Source organism: Mustela erminea, chromosome 11 (assembly GCF_009829155.1).
Source record: "Mustela erminea isolate mMusErm1 chromosome 11, mMusErm1.Pri, whole genome shotgun sequence".
NCBI lineage: Eukaryota > Metazoa > Chordata > Mammalia > Carnivora > Mustelidae > Mustela > Mustela erminea.
Genome location: NC_045624.1, coordinates 42,865,048 through 42,882,125, shown reverse-complemented (window position 1 = coordinate 42,882,125; position 17,078 = coordinate 42,865,048). Strand labels below are relative to the sequence as shown.

The 17,078-nt window shown below is 41.2% G+C and overlaps 1 protein-coding gene across 4 annotated transcripts in view; it reads left to right on the top strand.

The window, feature by feature from the left end:
* Positions 1 to 17,078, top strand: part of BMPER (BMP binding endothelial regulator) — a 243,239-nt gene that overhangs the window by 52,052 nt on the left and 174,109 nt on the right. For all 4 annotated transcript variants that reach the window (XM_032306002.1, XM_032305999.1, XM_032306000.1 and 1 more), the window contains exons 4-6: positions 7,597 to 7,679; positions 11,388 to 11,478; positions 13,666 to 13,748. In XM_032306002.1, coding sequence (XP_032161893.1) covers positions 7,597 to 7,679; positions 11,388 to 11,478; positions 13,666 to 13,748 — 257 coding nt within the window. The remainder of the gene's footprint in view (positions 1 to 7,596; positions 7,680 to 11,387; positions 11,479 to 13,665; positions 13,749 to 17,078) is intronic.

Here is a 17,078-nt window from a genome sequence, read left to right as displayed (position 1 = left end):
TAGTTTCACTCATATGTGGAATATAAGAAACAGCACATGGGATCATAGGGGAAGGGAAGAAAAACTGAATGGGAAGTCATCAGAGAGGGAGAAAAAACATGAGAGACTTAACTATAGGAAACAAACTGAGGGTTGCTTGAGGGGAGGTGGGTGAGGGTATAGTGTAATTGGGTGATCAGCATTGAGGAGGGTACGAGATATGATGAGCACTGGGCGTTATACTCAACTGATGGATTAATTATTGAACTCCACATCTGAAACTAATGATGTACTATATGTTGGCTAATTGAATTTAAATAAAAAAAAAGAATTTATGGTAAGAACAGATCAAATGCAGGAGTGATAGGTGATGTGGCTCCTATTAAAAAAGTCGTTGCAAGCATTTTTCTCCCTTAATGCATTGCATATTTCCTTTATTGTGTTAATTACACTAAAAGTTCGAAAACATATTTTATTGCATAGAAGCCCAATTTATTTGTGGCTCATAGAATCTGTTTTATTACCTTAATATCAATGCCAGATATTGTATATACTAAAATCTTATGAACTTACGAGACTGGCTCTATAAGCTACAATTTCCTCACTTGACATCTCCAATAAACACATAGATTAGAAGTCCAAATAAGGCACCTGGAGATTTTGTGTTCCTTTATACTGGTGGAGGGAGTTGAATTTGCAAATCATCTGTCCTCATCCAATATTTCTGCATATTTGGGATTTTATTCATAAAGCCATCAAAAACTAAGTAAAATTGCTTTCTACCATTTCTTTTTCTGTTGGTGATTATTTCATTTCAATCACATATATAATTTTCTAATTGGAACACAAAAAAGCCATGAAAAAGAATGTTGTGGGGGGCACACATTACTTTTTAAGAACTCAGTTCATGGGGCTGATTCTTTCTCTTGGGATTGAGGAAATGGTTTGACTATAAAATTCCCATTAGCCAAAAATAAGCAGAATTGCCTGCAGGATTCAAGGTAGGTACAGCCTTGGAGAGTAATAAAAGCCTGTTTTAAATGAACTCCTAAGGACACGATATAAGCCTGAGAATGGCTAGTCAGATTTTATGTTTATCCCTCTTGATTATACTTCCATATGTTTCTGGAAAACAGTGTCTGAAAAGTGCTTCATTAAAAAATTGTATTGGACTGGGGTAATTTGGGGCTTATTGACCAAGTCTAAAGGCTGGGGCTACCCTATCAGGTGGCCTGGAAGCAGCAAAGAATGGCAGCGCTGTCTGCTCTGCTTCCCTCTACCATGTGGCATGAACGGACTTCAAAGACCCCAACTTCTCTTTAATTTAAGTAAGTATGACAGTTGGCATTCTAACCCTCCCCCCAACAAAAGACAAAAAGAAAACAAATTTGGGGGACCAAAATGGATTTTGGAAAGAAAAAGCACCCTCTTGAAAATTAACTGAAAATGAGTCTTGCACAGCCTGGGGGAGGGGGGAGCTGAAAAGTGTTGACATGCTTCTCCCTTTTAAGGTTCAGTAGGTACCAGATGCTCAAGGACTTCCCTTCATTATGTTCCATCCTAGCCTGTCTAGTCCGTGGGGGGTGGTAGGGTTAGTCAGTGTTCACAGAGACATACTTTGACATCTAAGTTGCTCTGGAAAAGCTTTGCTTTTTCTGGAAGTGGAATAGTGAATTGAATTGGTCCACCTGCCAAGAGGAGGAGACAGGAGGTCCAGGGAATGCCATCTTTTCAAAATTCTTTTCCTGTGGTTTACAGAAATAGCTGCCTGTTAGTACGTACTATGTATTCTTAGTGAAATTGGACATTTCTTAAGTACCTTCCACACACAAAGTGCTGTAAGGGACCTGGGCAGGGACATTTCAAAGTCCACATACACATGAAGAAAGAACACAGGCGCATATCCTGAGTGGGGAAGTTTCCAGAAAGGCTACCCAGAGGCCATGACCTTGAGTTGAGTCGTGAAGGAGGAGTTGGCCAAGCAAAGGAGAGGCTGGGTGACCTAAGTGTCATTGATGGAATGATAGAGATGGAGTGAATGGATGAGATCTGGGTTTTTCAAGAAGGGAGCAGCATTTGCAAAATCATAGGGTGAGATCTTTTGGATATACATGGGGGGTTCTAAGTGCAGCATGTCTGCAGTGTGGGGAGTTTGGGGATAGCAGATAAGAGAATGAAAAGTGAGTCAAGGCTGGGCCTGAGAGATCTATAGATGTTAAGAACTTTGAATTTTATAGTAAAGGTCAGTGGTTTTAAATCCTCCCCCACTTCCACCTTCCAGATGCTCTGATCCAGTTGGTTTAGAGAAGAAACATTGGGGATAGGTGTCAGTCTACACCTCAACCAGGCTGTGAACCATGAATCATTAATTGAGTGCAAGCACGTGAATGAGATTCTGTGAATGAGATTAAGACCCAGATCTGAAAGAGCACACACTGGTTGCGGAACAGGAGGATACTTGAAAACTGCCCCCATCCCAGCCAAGAGGAGCAGTCAATGGGCCTATTGTAGTAGTTCAGGTGGAAAACCACCAGCACCTTAGTTGAGGTAGGAGTAGAGAATGGACAGGTAATTGAAAGAGAACATCTAGAAGGTGTGTGGGTTGTGGGGTAGGAAGGGTGAGGGATAGAAGGGAAGTGTGGTCAGCCAGCCACAGAGAAGTCCTGTAAAGTAAAGACTGAATATCCTTTGGATTAGGTATGTAGTAGGCAGTTGTAGCCAGAGAGAGGGACATTTCAGTGGGATGATGGAGGCAAAAGCCCGATATCCCAGGTTGAAGACCTTGACCCTGCTTTAAGACGCCTTCAGGTTTGTTATGATCAGGGAAGGTGGATAATCCCAGGGACCTAGATGGAGTTCCAGGAATAAAAGGAAAGGGCTGGGAAGGTAAGCTGGGGTTCTGTTGTGAGGTGCCTGCCGGATAGGGGGTTTTATTGGTAATGGTGAGATCCAGTTCTCTGCTTTCAGGCTAATGGTAACCTGACAGATGAGGTTAAGCCTTTTAGGGTGAGAGTTAAGGCTTATTAGAAGGCCAGTGCCAATTTTTATGGTCCTGATGATTTTTAACAGCTATTTTAACAACAGAATGATGAAAATGTGTGGTATTCTTTCTCCCTTGGGATAATGTGGCTGCTGAAAAAGGTCATAACTAATAGGAAAAATGAGTTTTATTGCTTAATTGTGGATTCAGTTTATTTGTGTACTTCCTGTTACCATTACCATGTGTTTTCTGAGTTGACTAGTTGACTGGGCCAGGCTTCTCTACAAGAGTGTGTATATTTACCAAAAAAAAAAAAAAAAAAAAAAAAACTCTGAAATTCCTTTCCACCCTGAAAATATTTAACATATAAAAACCCAAAAAATACATACATAAGTGAAGTATAGCTAGTTTAGGCTTGTATTTGTATTATTTTAGTTTTATAGAGAAGAGCTATTTGGGGATATGATGGTTTTGATCACGGCTTCTCAGTGCTGGCATGATTGACGTTTTGAGTTGGTTGATCCTCTGTCATGCCTTGTAGAATGTTTAGCAGCGTCCCTGGGCTCTACCCACTAGATGCTTGTAATACCCTTATCCCCCCAGTTGTGACAACTGAAAATATCTTCTAATATTATTAAAGTCTCTGGGGTGGGGTATGGGGAGAAAGCAAAATTGCCCTGGATCAAGAACTGTGGATTCGCAATATATATCGTAGTGGTTTTTATCAGAAAATGGCTACATCCCCCTGCTGCAGTATGGATAGTTTTATTGAAGCCTGTGGAGTCTGAGAAGCTTTTATCACCAGAAGAAAACTAATGAATATTTATGAATTCTCTTGTCAGAAGTTTATTTACAAATTTTTAAAGAAAAAGGAGGGGCACCTGGGTGACTCATTCGGCAAGTGTTGCCTTCAGCTCAGGTCATGGTCCGGGGGTCCTGGGATACAGTCCTGCTTCAGGCTCCCTGCTTAGCGGGAGTCCGCTTTTCCCTTTCCCTCTGCTGCTCCTGCTGCTCCCTATACCCTCCCTGCTTTGTGCTCTCTCACTCTTGCTCTTTTAAAGAAATAAAGAAATAAATAAATCTTTTTTTTTTAAGATTTTATTTATTTACTTGAGAGAGAGACAGTGAAAGAGAGAGCATGAACGAGGAGAAGGTCAGAGAGAGAAGCAGACTCCCCATGGAGCTGGGAGTCCGATGCAGGACTCGATCCTGGGACTCCAGGATCATGACCTGAGCCGAAGGCAGTCGTCCAACCAACTGAGCCACCCAGGCGTCCCAAGAAATAAATAAATCTTTAAAAAAGTTTAAATTAAAGAAAGAAAAAAAAAAAGGAAGAGCTACTTTGCTGGTTGCTTGACCATTCCTCTGCTTACCCCATGTACCCACTCTTTTATTTAGTTCCTGAATATGCTGTCATTTAATTTTAATCTGGGTCACAAATTTCTCAGTGCAAAGGACATTATGTGCTAGAAAGTGCCCAAATAATACCACCTTCTAAAACTGGGTGTAAAAGTGTGGATTTCACGCAGGACATGGATTTTACTATTGTTTCACACCTAATGCTTTCTAACTCTGACCAAGCCACTTTAATCTTTCTGTGCAAATTTTCTCATCTGTGAAGTGAAGGAGATTAAGTATATTATCTTTAAGTTTGCTTCTAGCTCTAAGGTTGAAATGTTTTGATTGTTTTTTTGGGTTGTTTCCCCTGCCATGTACGACACCCCCCAGTACAGTGTAACCCAAATTGTGTTTTCCAGGTCATCAGTGGTCTGTAGACTACATTGCTGGTCTACATTGAGATAAGTACAGACGTAGAGAGTAAACAATTAGAAATGGTAATTATAATTTGACAGAGTCATTTCATGCATGTTACACATAAAACAAAAAATTGAGCATGTATTTTGTCTTAGTCTTTTAAACTGAATTTTTTAGTAATTTACTTTTATTATACTTTATGAAGATAGCAGTCCACATTGAATTGGAAGAAGAAAAATAAAACAAACTGGTCATTCACTAGAGGTAGTTTGAGAAGCACCACCTTGAGGTATGATGGAAATATTTTTTTTGCTTCTCTTTCTACCCTGGCCAATAAGAGAGTTATTTCGTATATTCCTCCTCTGGAGTTTCAATAAAGAGAGGGGCAAGATACTGCCTGTCTGCTTTATTAGCAGCATAAAGTTGGTGGCAAGGAGAGTAAGAGGGAATTCTGGAGTAAATACGAGGTTCTCTTGGATGGTATGCATATGTAAGTCTTCACATAGCTCATGTTAGTGTCTCATGTCAAATAACATGTTCATCTTAGAACAGAAACACAAAGAGCAGTGAAAATGTCCATTTAAAAATTATTTTAGCCCCACCCCAAAATTATTTTAACCCCAAGAATCCTCTTAGGTACGAATCTATTAGAATATTTGGTATACTGGGGCCCTGTACTAGCTGATGTTGGTGAGGGTAGGTAGAAAAAGGAAGAGATGTGGATTGTAGCTAAAGGGATTAATAGAGATGTTTTCGAGTCTATTCTCTCTTTCAGACTCATTCAACATTTTGGGAAATCTGTTACATGGACTCAGGTGTGGTAGACTGATAGGTGAACAAGGGCTGTTAAGGGATGAGCACTGCACAGTTGGACCTTGGTCTTTATATGTTAAATTAAGCTGGAGGAGCCAGCCTTCAGACTGACCCTTATGTGAGGGAGAAAGCATAGCAGTTCTCTGCACTGTGGACCACTTGTTCGAATACGTTTTTTCCCATATTGAGTGGAATAATCCAGAGAAGCCTGTCTTACTCCTGGGAACACTTCACACGTGACCTGGCACTGCCATTCCTGCTTGGTCTATATGGGTTTTGTACTGTACTTTCTCCTCCAAAGTAAAAAAGGCAAGATCTTTGCTTGCTCTATTAGCCGCAGAAAATCACCCTTTCTTTCAGTTTTTTTTTTTTGCCCCTTAAATCCAGAGGATGAAAATATTTAACGTATTTGGAAACTCCACTGGTAGACTTGGCAGGCGTTTCATATTTACTTGGACTTAACATGAATTGGATTTGGTGCTCTGATTTCCCCGCCTCCATCTCTCGGAACAAGTTATTTATTATCCAAGTGAGTCTGTGTTAGTGGATCAGACATGCACATGGCACATCTATTGTAAGTGTGTTTGTTCAGTAAGATTTATGCTAGCCCAAATTGTTTTATATTGGTTTTCATTGTTGAAAATTTACTGTATTCATTTTTGGTTTGGCGTAAGTGTGCTAAGGGTTCTGTGGTTGAACATTTTATCACTATAACACTTCATGCAAAGGAAATTAAAAAATACATAGTGAAAGCATTTCCCTAATATGTTTCCAATCAGCTGTGTACTTCAGTAATTTGATTTGTAGGAACCAGAGAGAAGAGTATTCCTGTGCTCTTTACAATCATTCATAATTCTCTGGGAATTCAGATCATGGTTCTAAGTTTATAAAAATGTATCTTGAAATTTTCTTCAGTCCTTTATTATTCTGTTTGTGTGTATTGAGAGGGTATTTTATTTTATTTTATTTTATTTTATTAACACACCAATATCTAAAAGAATTCAGGGAAGGGGGCGAGGGTTCTATCTCAGACAAGAAAAACTGATGTGGATTGTGGTTGATTGGCTTGCCAGAAGTCAGTCATGGGTACAGAGAGGCAGGCCCTTTTATTTCTGCATTATCTTATGTGTGTGTTCTTGCTTCTGTACTCCTTGGGCTAAGCAGTCAGACTGTGCCTTGTAAATCCCTTTGCCTGGTAGACTCTCATATGTAGTGATGAAGGGCATAGCCAGGTGTACCTTCCCTGAAAGTGTAACACACGGATGGAGGGTGGTATTTGGATGAGCTCATGAAGATCTAGGCTGTGATCCTTGCACCATTATTTCTTTGGCTCTTTCTACAGGGACTTAAGCTAACTGGCTTGTTTCCTTGTTTTTGAGGATCTCTGGCCTTTGACTTATTTCGTTTTTTGCTAATGAATGAGCATGACTTCTGTTTTGGCTGGTGAATTAATAATCCATACATTTATAGTTTCAGATTTTCTTAATCCAGTTCACTATCTAAGAGTAAAAGCAAAGTGAAATGTGAAATCATAGCTCTCAAACTGGGAGGCAAGACTTGGAAGGTTTCATTGGTGAAGATAGTAGATTGTCAAGGGTCTTAAGTGGTATAGAATTTTGCAATCATTTCCTTTTTTAATTTTCTGCTTTTATTTCCTGTCATATTTTAAAGTCCCCTCTTAACCTTCAGTTTTCTGTTCTTATGAAAGTCTTATGAAAAATCCCCTTGCACAGTGGTGATTTTAGCCCTGGTCCTCCTCCTACTTCACTAGGCATAAATAAAGTCGCAAGGTCATGCGTTTTGGCCAGGAGAGTTCATCAATCCATGCTTTTCCATTTGAAAACATTGTCTGGGAGGTTAATCTTCTCAGTAGACAAAGAATTAATGTAAGGGAAAACCAAGTGGTTATTTAGAAGGCTTAGTTGTGTTTTGGAGAAAATAGCCAAGGAATATCATGGTTTCTTCTATCGCCAGTCTGGCCTTGAAGACCTAACTTCTTTTGCTCCAAAGATAAAAGAAGCACACATTCATTCTTGGTCTTTTTTCCTGCTTTTGTGTTTCCTGTTTAGGTTGCACCTATGAAGGAAATACCTATAACAGCTCTTTCAGATGGCAGAGTCCTACAGAACCCTGTGCTCTACGTCAGTGCCAGGTAAAGTCTATTTTCCTCTCCACTGAAAAGGAATTGGTGAAGTCAAAACAAAAATAAATTAAAAACAACAACAACAACAACAACATCTGTATAACTGTTACTGTATTACTGTATCTTTATACATATTTATTGTGACCTTAACAAGAATAGATACAGGTACAGAATAGATACTGTATAGCACTCACTTCTAGAAACATGCAGTGGAATTGTTCACCATTTTTGAATTGTGCCTGGAAAAACTCTGGGAAGATATATATGTCCTTGGGGAAAATTCATGTCTTCCTGTGAGTCAGCTTTGAGCAAAACATGAATTCCTGTTAGCAGAAAGAGGTATTGTCAGAGGATATATGTTTTCCTTCTTTGATTTAGAAACATTTTGAACTGGAGCCAATCTGTAAGCTTATTTAAATCAAAGCAATTAGTACACTGTAACCTCAATGATTTCAACCTGACAAATTTGAGAACCACCAGTTCAGTTCCTAAGGACCCCATTGTGGCTGGTGCTTGCTGCACCCTGCAAAGGGCGCCGATTCTGTGAGACTCTGTAACAACTCTAGTTGTTACAGGGCTTTAACAGAGCAAGATAAACTAAAGGAAAAATGAGGAATCTAAATGTTCAAACTCCTTTTCTTACCTCTAGAGAAATACTCAGTTAAAAAATGCTCATCTAATCTTGACATAATTTAAAAGCTCTCCATAGAGAAGATTCTGTTAAATCATTTTACCCCCAGCCCCATTTTACTGTTCCAGGATATGCTCTCACATTTAAAGGGGAAAGAAAGGGGCGTCCAGGCGGCTCAGTCAGTTAAGTGTCTACCTGCAGCTCAGGTCGTGATCTCAGGGTCTTAGGATTGAGCCCTGCATCAGGCTCCCTGCTCAGCAGGGTAGTGTGCTGGTCCCACTTCCTTTGCCTTCCATCCCCCTCACGCTCCCCAGCTCATGCTCTGTCTCTCAAATAAATAAACATAATCTTAAAAAAAAAATACAGGGGAAAGAAAGATTAATATAATAATGCATATTTCTTTTGGGTCTTATCTCAAGTAAGCTGACATTTAGTTTACCAAAGTCTGACTTTCATGCAGCCACACTGTTATATACTCACAGTGGGGCACACTTACTCAAAAGATCATCGGTTATTTATTTGGCTAAATGTTCAGTTCACTTGTGTAGTAAATCTAAGTTATTTGTGAAAATAAGCAGTAGAGAGAACAGATGTAAATAATAGATTAAGTGAATCAATAAATATTTGTTGAATTTTTGCTCTGGGTTATAGATTCAACCAGCTTCATGGGACAAAGTGTTGAGAGCAGTGGATTTTAGTAATATCAAAAGTCCACATTCATTCTAAAATTTGTACCATCCCACCCACACCCTGCTTCTTGACCAGTGAAATTTCCAGTCTGATAGGGGCACTCTGAAAGCCCTGCTTACCCTGTCTTTTAAGCAAGACAACCCTGCTGGAGTTGCCTTTTGGAGTGTAGTAGAACATTTTTATGCAACAGCCAGACCTCTTGAAGATCCTCAAATTGCATGGGCCATACTTTCAGATGAAGACTTTGTTTGAATTAAATGAAAACTACTCTCCGGGAGGAAATATTTTGTTGACTGAATAACACATGAGGCCATTTTCAAGTGTTGATACTGAAACTCCTATCGCCTATCATCTTTGGTGACCAGCCACTCATCAGGCCCATAGAGAATGATGCAGGAGTATCCCATTATTACTGGAAGTGGTCCCGAGGACCAACAGCCCTGGGAGTCAGGAAGTGCTGACTGCAGAGCAGAGCCCAGAGAGGGGGTGCTGCCTACCAAAGATGAACTTTGCCTTTTCGTTCTCCTTCTTTTAAAAAAACTTGGCATAAACAATGAATTCTGGAACATTGAAAAGAAATTAAAAAATAAATAAAAATTAAAAAACAAAACAAAAAACCAAACCAAAACAACAAACAAAGAAACTTTGCCTGAGCCCTCCTAGCTAGTTTAGAAATATCATTCCATTCAGTAGTCATACAAGCAAACCTCTAAGATAGTTATAAAAGCTGTTCCTCTGCTCCTCTGACACCTTCCCACTCCTGCTTCTGTTCTTCCTTCTTTAGGGAGTGAGACCTCCTCTGCCAGTGTGGGAAATAGCCACTTACTGGTACCTGTCGGGGAAGGCCTCGTGTAAGACATCCTCTACAGAACAGCACTGCTACAAACTCATTAAGCCCTTCCCTTCTCAGGGCACAAGATCAGTATCAGAAGAGAGAGTGCAGTGTAGTGAGTACTAAATATGGGCTCTGTCACTCACATAACTTGTTTCTTCATCTCTCTGGACCTCTCTGTCTCATCTCCTGTGATGAGTGGGTCTCCTAGGGTGATGGTAAACATCACTGAAGATGGTTCTGATAGAGACTGCATACACTGGGCAGGGCTAGGTACCAGACAGGTAACAGCTAGTCAGACTACCTGGTTTCTTTCCATTTGAGTTGAATTCTAGCTTCTTTCTTAAATCCTCCTACCAAAAGAGTTTCGTTGGTGAAACATTTACCTTTATTTTCCACTTTTACTTTCTTACTAAAGAGAAAAATCTGAAGATCACGGACAGGAAATTCATGCTGGGAACAAACCTGAATCCTCCATCTGGATTGCAGATACAAAAGGGAAATTGATCTTGGGCCATAGCTTTTCGCATTTGCTTCAGTTATGTAACTAAAGCACAGATCCTTTTTTGATTTTGTAGATTGTGATATTTTGATAGTTCTTCCCCCCCACCCCCAAGTGTGATATAGACCACAATAAATTCCTCTGGTAGTAGAATCCTTGGGCCTCACAAATATGAAGACATCTAGGATGTAACATTCCTCGTTGGCCTGAGATAACGTGGTAGCTGATAGGATGAAAAAAGTTGTCTAGTTGTCATATTGTTACATTTTTTTCCGACCTGTGCTACCCTTCCTTGCAAAACAAAATAAAACAAACACACAAATCCATATATAAGATGGGTAAAGAATATGGAGGAAATTCTTCAAAGACCAGCTCTGAAAATTAATCAAGAAAATGTTTCAACTGACATTAAAATATCTGAATCCCCAGGCAGTTTGCAAATGAATCACTTGATTTCATTATGAAGATCTAAAGGCTCTATTTTTCCATATATAATATGAACTTTAAAGTAGTTTGGTCTAATCTCGTCACTGATGCTTGAGAGCCAGGCTCTCTATGTGAGGCAGAATGAAATTTCTAAGATTGCAGAGCTGGCCTAGATATTTCCAGAAGAGTGGTAAGGAATTAGGTCTCCAGATGCCAGTCTGGGGTATTACACATGTACTCTGTGTCTCATCATTAATGGCTTTAAGTGTAATAACAATTATAGAAAATAAAGCAGTGTTGACAACTTAAAACAATCGTGAATAAGCAGCTAGACTCTGTCAGCTACTGACTGACAGCAAGGCCTTAAATACTAGACCTAAAAGAAAGAACTTTGGACCAAAGAGATAGACCACAGACAGGTCAAGACAGGATTTATGCTCCAAGTTTGAAAGCATCAAGGCCGTGAGCTGGGGAGATGGGACCTCAATGGTGCCACATCCTCTGGACCTGATACCCACCCTCTTTTGCACTTTTGGTGTTTTGGCTCTTCCCCTGATCCCTTGAATACTTTCCCAAAGTGAATCACTCCTCGGGGGGACTTCCGGGCTGACATGTTTGTGGCATTCTGTTTTTCAGGAAGGTGTTGTCACAGAGTCTGAGGTGCGATGTGTTGTTCATTGTAAAAACCCTTCCAGGCATCTGGGAACGTGCTGCCCCACCTGTCCAGGTAACATTCTCAGGAAGGGAAGCCTGCCAGGCTCCCTGCCATGGCACATGACTTTGATATCTCTGTGAGCTCTCTCAAGAAGGCAGGATACTCCCCCTCCAAACTGGAACTCGTCTCGCTTTGTGTCTATACATCATGGGTGTAGAGAGCAAACTCCTTTGCACAGAAATGTCCGGTTGGACTCTCTGGTGTGCCCGGTTGAATGCAATGTGCTGTAGGTCTTGGCATGTGGATGCTCCAGGCTCCGGAGGCCTGCTTTCCACTCCGCAGGGCCACAGGTAACGCTTACTTTGGAAGGAAAGGCTGTGGCTTTCTCTTGCTTCCAGAAATGTCTTTTTACTGCTTCATATTGCAATATCTTGGCTAGAACGCGCCTTGGTGATGAGGTGACCAGATGTTTTCTGAAAACTGAGAGCTGTGTCCCTAAGTGAATTTAGCTTAGGGTTTTGCTCGTCTCAGTTTTCGATGTGGTGCAATAAGTTGGACCTACTGTCTTTTAAGAGGGCCCCACTGCCTAGCTGACAGCAAAGGGATCTTTCCTTTCCAGTGGCTAGAGTGTTTCCTCTTACTTTTCTGAACAGGATTACAAAGGCCTCCTGCATCTTTTCTTGCCCTTATGTACGAGCCCAGGGATTTTGAGGTGAGAGATTTTTTTTCTGATCCTTTAAGCCCCTGGCCCATGCTCTCAGACAGATGTTCTGAGTTTTGGTTTTACTCTGAGTGCTTTTCCTCACTGGAGGCAGTACTCACAACTAGTACTCATTGCTTTTGAGATTAATCTCCGAAGGGCCATCTGTTCTGCAAAACTTCCTGGAGAATGGCTCAGGTACCATGCTGGGATGCTCTGTGAAGATGAGCCTGGCTCCCTTTACAGGCGGCTGCTCGCCCTCCCCTGCCCTGTGCAGTCTGAGATGCATCTGGACCTGAGTCCCTTCCAGAGAGTCCAGTTTTTTCTCATCTCTAAATGACAATGAGGACGGTTGCTCTCCACTACCTCTAACCTTCCTGAGTTCCCTGGACTGTCTTGATTGAGCCAAACTTCCTTTCCACATTGGGATTTCTGTGAAGCTAACAAGATGAGCTTATAAGAAGGCCAAAAATGGGTTGAAAATAGAAGAATTCTTTCCATAATCCAGTTATTTTGTATCTATCAAACAGAGTTTGCTTGAGTTCCTTTTGCCTCTGAATGCATTAAATGCTCTGTGTTATGGAACCATACTCTTAAATGACTAAAGTGTCATTACAAAGTTAGATCAGAGTTCTCTAAGCTGCACATTAGTATTACCTGAGAAGTGCATCGAGATTTGTTTTTTTGGTTTTTTGTTTTTTTCTAAGCTTCTCATGACATGGGGTGACTGGCCAGCCTGTGTTTTCGGTTGTTTGTGGGTTCTTAAGAATACATCAGTGTCCTGAGTGTCTTTCTGAATTGGAGATACCTCCTGGGCTTTTCATCTTATTTTTACCAAACTTGGTGGCTAAACCTCTTTAATATCACGTAGGGTGGACATCTCTTTTCCTGCCTTCCCCCCTCCCTGCCTTGGCACCTGACCTTCTGTGTGATTCAGCTGGTAGGTCAGAGCCAAGGTTGAATCCCAGCTCTGCTACCTGTCAGTTGGGTAAGATACTTCCTCTCTCTGAGTCACAGTTTCCTCATCTATGGAGACCACGACAAGAGTCCCTGCTTGGTGGGCTCACTGTGAAGGTGGAGTGAGATCAGGGGTACAAAGAGCCTGGTAGGGGCTGGACAATTCCTGAACATTCACCAAGTGACAACTCTTCTTGTCACTTTTTCGGTAGCTTGATTTCTCTCACTTGGCCTTCTTTTGTTTGCCTCTTCCAGCCCCTCTGGGTTTAGGTGAGGCTGGTCCGGGTGGTCATGGTGAGCCCCTTAGAATCATAGGACTCGCTGTTGTGTAGTGTTCCCCTTGGGCTGACCTGGCTTCCACCATCCTATTTGCTTTCTAGCATCTTCGGGTTTCTGGACACAAGTCAACCTTTTCCACTCTCTCTCTCTTTTTTTTTTTTTAACTATGAAAAAATCTTGTCCTCTGGTTAAAGAGAACACTCTGCTAGGTGGAAATGCAGGTGGGAGGTGAATAAGCAAGATGGATGAGCAGTGGATAGAAGCATAGTGTCAAGCTGAGCAAAAGCTGCTGACCTAATGCTAAACTTCTCTTCATTTTCCAGGCTGTGTGTTTGAGGGTGTGCAGTACCGAGAAGGCGAGGAATTTCAGCCAGAAGGAAACAAATGTACCAGGTGTTCCTGTGTTGTAAGTACTGCCCTGGATATTCTATGGGTTTTCCTTCTGGTGAATCATAGCTGGGATCTACCACGAGCAGCCCTGATTCTCTTTACCATCTCTTCCTCTCCCTCCTGACATGGAATCGAGGAAAAAGCTCATTACTCTAGGGCAGGTTTCTCAACCTTGTCAGTATTGACGTTCTGGGCTAGGTAGGTTTGTGCTGGGGGCATTGGGAATGGATGTTCCTGTGCATTGTAGGATGTTTAGCATTATCCCTGGTCACCACTCATCAGGTGCCAGTAGCACTCCCCTCACCCCTCACTTATGATAACCAAAAGTGTCTGCAGACGTTGCCACCTGTCTCCCGGAGAACAGGATCACTTCTGGTTGAAAAGCACTGGTTTAAAGAGTGAGGGAGAGAAGCTGGTTTCCCTCCATCTGCCTTCTTCTTTGGGAGGTTCTGGATTCTCTTTCCTTTGAGGTAGCCATTGAGTTCTTCAGTGCAGTCACATGGGAAGCAGAGCGGGGATAAGGATAGCTTGCCTCAGTATATTCTGTGGGGTGAGAGAACCTGATAATTTGGTCAGGTTGGTCATTTTCACTGGGAGGATGGATAGGAGGAAATGGGCGCTAAACTGTAGAGTCAAGGCAGAATAGGGATTAGTGAGACAATAGACTTGCCTTTCTAAGATTTGTTGACTTGTGAGTCATGTACTAAGGATAGTTTCCGAGTACTTAGTAATGAAAGAAGGAACTTGGTATGTACCGTAATTTTAAAGGGATCTTTTTAATTAATGTATTTCAGATTTGGAGATCATTGCTGGTGATGGTGGTAATGGTGATGATGGGAAGTCTAGTCTTAATCAGTGCTCCAAGTTACTTACTATAGGGAGTTATACAACCATATATTTTTTAAAACTTTTAATCCTTTGTAATGAAGAACATATAGTAGGCATATCAGAGTATTTAAAAAAACATACATGGAGAACTCCAGTATCCTAATTTCACTAAAGCAGAATCTGTGGATCATCATGAATCATAACATTTGCCATTTCTCTACATATCTTTTCTAAGATCTTTCCCTTGTCCTACATCACACATTAAAGTGAACATGACCAAGGATGATGGTTTTTTGTATGGGGTAGAAGAAGGAAAGGAAGGGAGGAAGAGAGAGGAGACATATAAAAGTTATGTAGTATGAGATGTGTAATACCCATAATATTATAATAATATACAAAAATATAAGTGATTTCTTGATGAAGATGGATAAGAGTTTGCATATTCAGACTCAACTGTCATGTTTTTCTCCTCTTGCTAATTATGGTTAAATAGCTTTATGTTATTTTTTCACTTAAATAAGCCATTAATAATAAGCCCATTTCTTTTTTTATTTCTTCCATATTGGTAAAGTTTTCTGGTAATTTTTAAAGTAAACTGGGTAAATTGAAGGAAAAAAAGGCACATTTCAGTAGGTAAATTTTATTTATTTTATTTTATTGGAAAGATATAATTTATTCATTAGAGAAAGGGAGCATGAGAAAGAGCATAAGAAGGGGGAGGGGCAGGCAGAGGGAGAGGGAGAAGTAGGCTCCCTACTGAGCAGGGAGTTGGACATGGGGCTTGATCCCAGGACCCTGGAATCATGACCTTAGCCTAAGGAAGACTCTTAACAGACTGAGCAACCCACCCACCCCTCAGTAGGAAATTTTAAATCTGTACCTGCGTGAACTTTCCCATAAAGATGTGCCAAGATTAGGCAGCTGAGCCTCCTTGGGGAGGAAATTCTGAAGATTGCAAGAGGATGGAAGTCTCCTGCAGTTTTATCAATGGCAATCATACACAGTGATCTAATGTCAGGAACTGGAAATGAGTTTAGAAATTATACACACAGGGGTCACAAACTCAAATGTGTGTTTAAGGTATTCAGGTTTCCTGTATTTGTAAGCACAAAGCATGTTGACCAGAACATACCTGGGACCCGAGTTCAGGCCCTTGGAAGTCCTGCTTTCATTTTCAGTTTAAGAAATGAAAATCCAAAGATGTTACTTGCCTGAGCGTTCCTGCTAGTGAATTTTCTCCAAATCTATATTCTATATCTTTTCTATATTCCTGTATTTTAATCTCCTAATTTCTTAATCCCATATTCTTTCCAGTTCTGTGCACTGCCACCCTTAGCACATTAGGGACAGTGAATGGCTTTTTCTTATGTTCCTGATGTCAGTCTCGAATCTAATAGAAGACGAAGAAGAGAGGAAGGCGCTCTCCCTTGGGGATAGGACATTTGTCTATAGGCTTAGATATGAGGAGAGCCATGAGAGCAGTTTTTCTTTTTGTGAATGCAAAAATTTAAAATGTCAGGTTTGGTTTTTTGTAGCTTGTTATTAAAATAATCTGGTTTTTAATATTCTTTCGTTTGTCACCTTTTGATGTGGTACACTAAAAGAAAAAAAAAGATAATGTCTTGGCAGCAAACAGTCCTGTTTTGAGAGTGGTAACCATAGATGTTTGCTTTAGAAGTAATATGGCAAATGCACAACCCGCCAGCCCTGGGACCATGAGGCCCAGAGTTTGCTGCCGAGCAGCAGGCTTGGAGGCTTTGGCGTGGAAGGTGCGAGGGGGAACGAGCTGTCATCTTTCTGATCGAGGGGGCAAAACTGGACAAAGGCTTTGGACAGGACCAGTATGAGGCTAAATGCTGGGGAGGCTCTAGGAAGAGGTGTGGAGTATAGATTTCTCTGTGAGAAAAAGACTACTATGTATAATAACCTATGTGCTTTGGTAAAAAGGAAAGTGATGCTGTCCTGTGAGAGATCTGAATGTATGTGGTATCAATGTGCACATGTATTTGTATGTGTATGTGTCTGCATCTGTGAGTGTGCGTATCTACATAAATATACAAGTCTATATAATCATGCCTACAAATAGAAATACAAACCCACACATGTCCATGAAATAGACCCTGAGACAAGGATTTGCAAGTAATTCGTTTCTGTGGGAGAGACACAGAATGCTGGCTGAGGAGTGTGGTGATGACATGAGGAGGGAAGGCAGTCAGTGGAGGGGATGTCACCAAACAAATACCAGTGTGCTTGGCCAGAGTGCATTCCTGCTGGGCAAACCAGAAACCAGTGTGAGATTCGTGCCTCAGAATTTCCTGCCTGAGAGGACAGGGAGAGAAGATATATTTACAGTAACTTCCATCTGCTCGAGAGCGGGGTTGATCGGGTACCATTCTGAGGCTGCCACTCAGGGGAAGAAGTGACCTCTAGCCCAAGAGGAAGAAACCTAGGTGGGGGCAGCTGGAAGTCCGGCATGTAAACTCGTGAGCTAAGTGTGGGAGGGTGGCGGTGGGGCAGC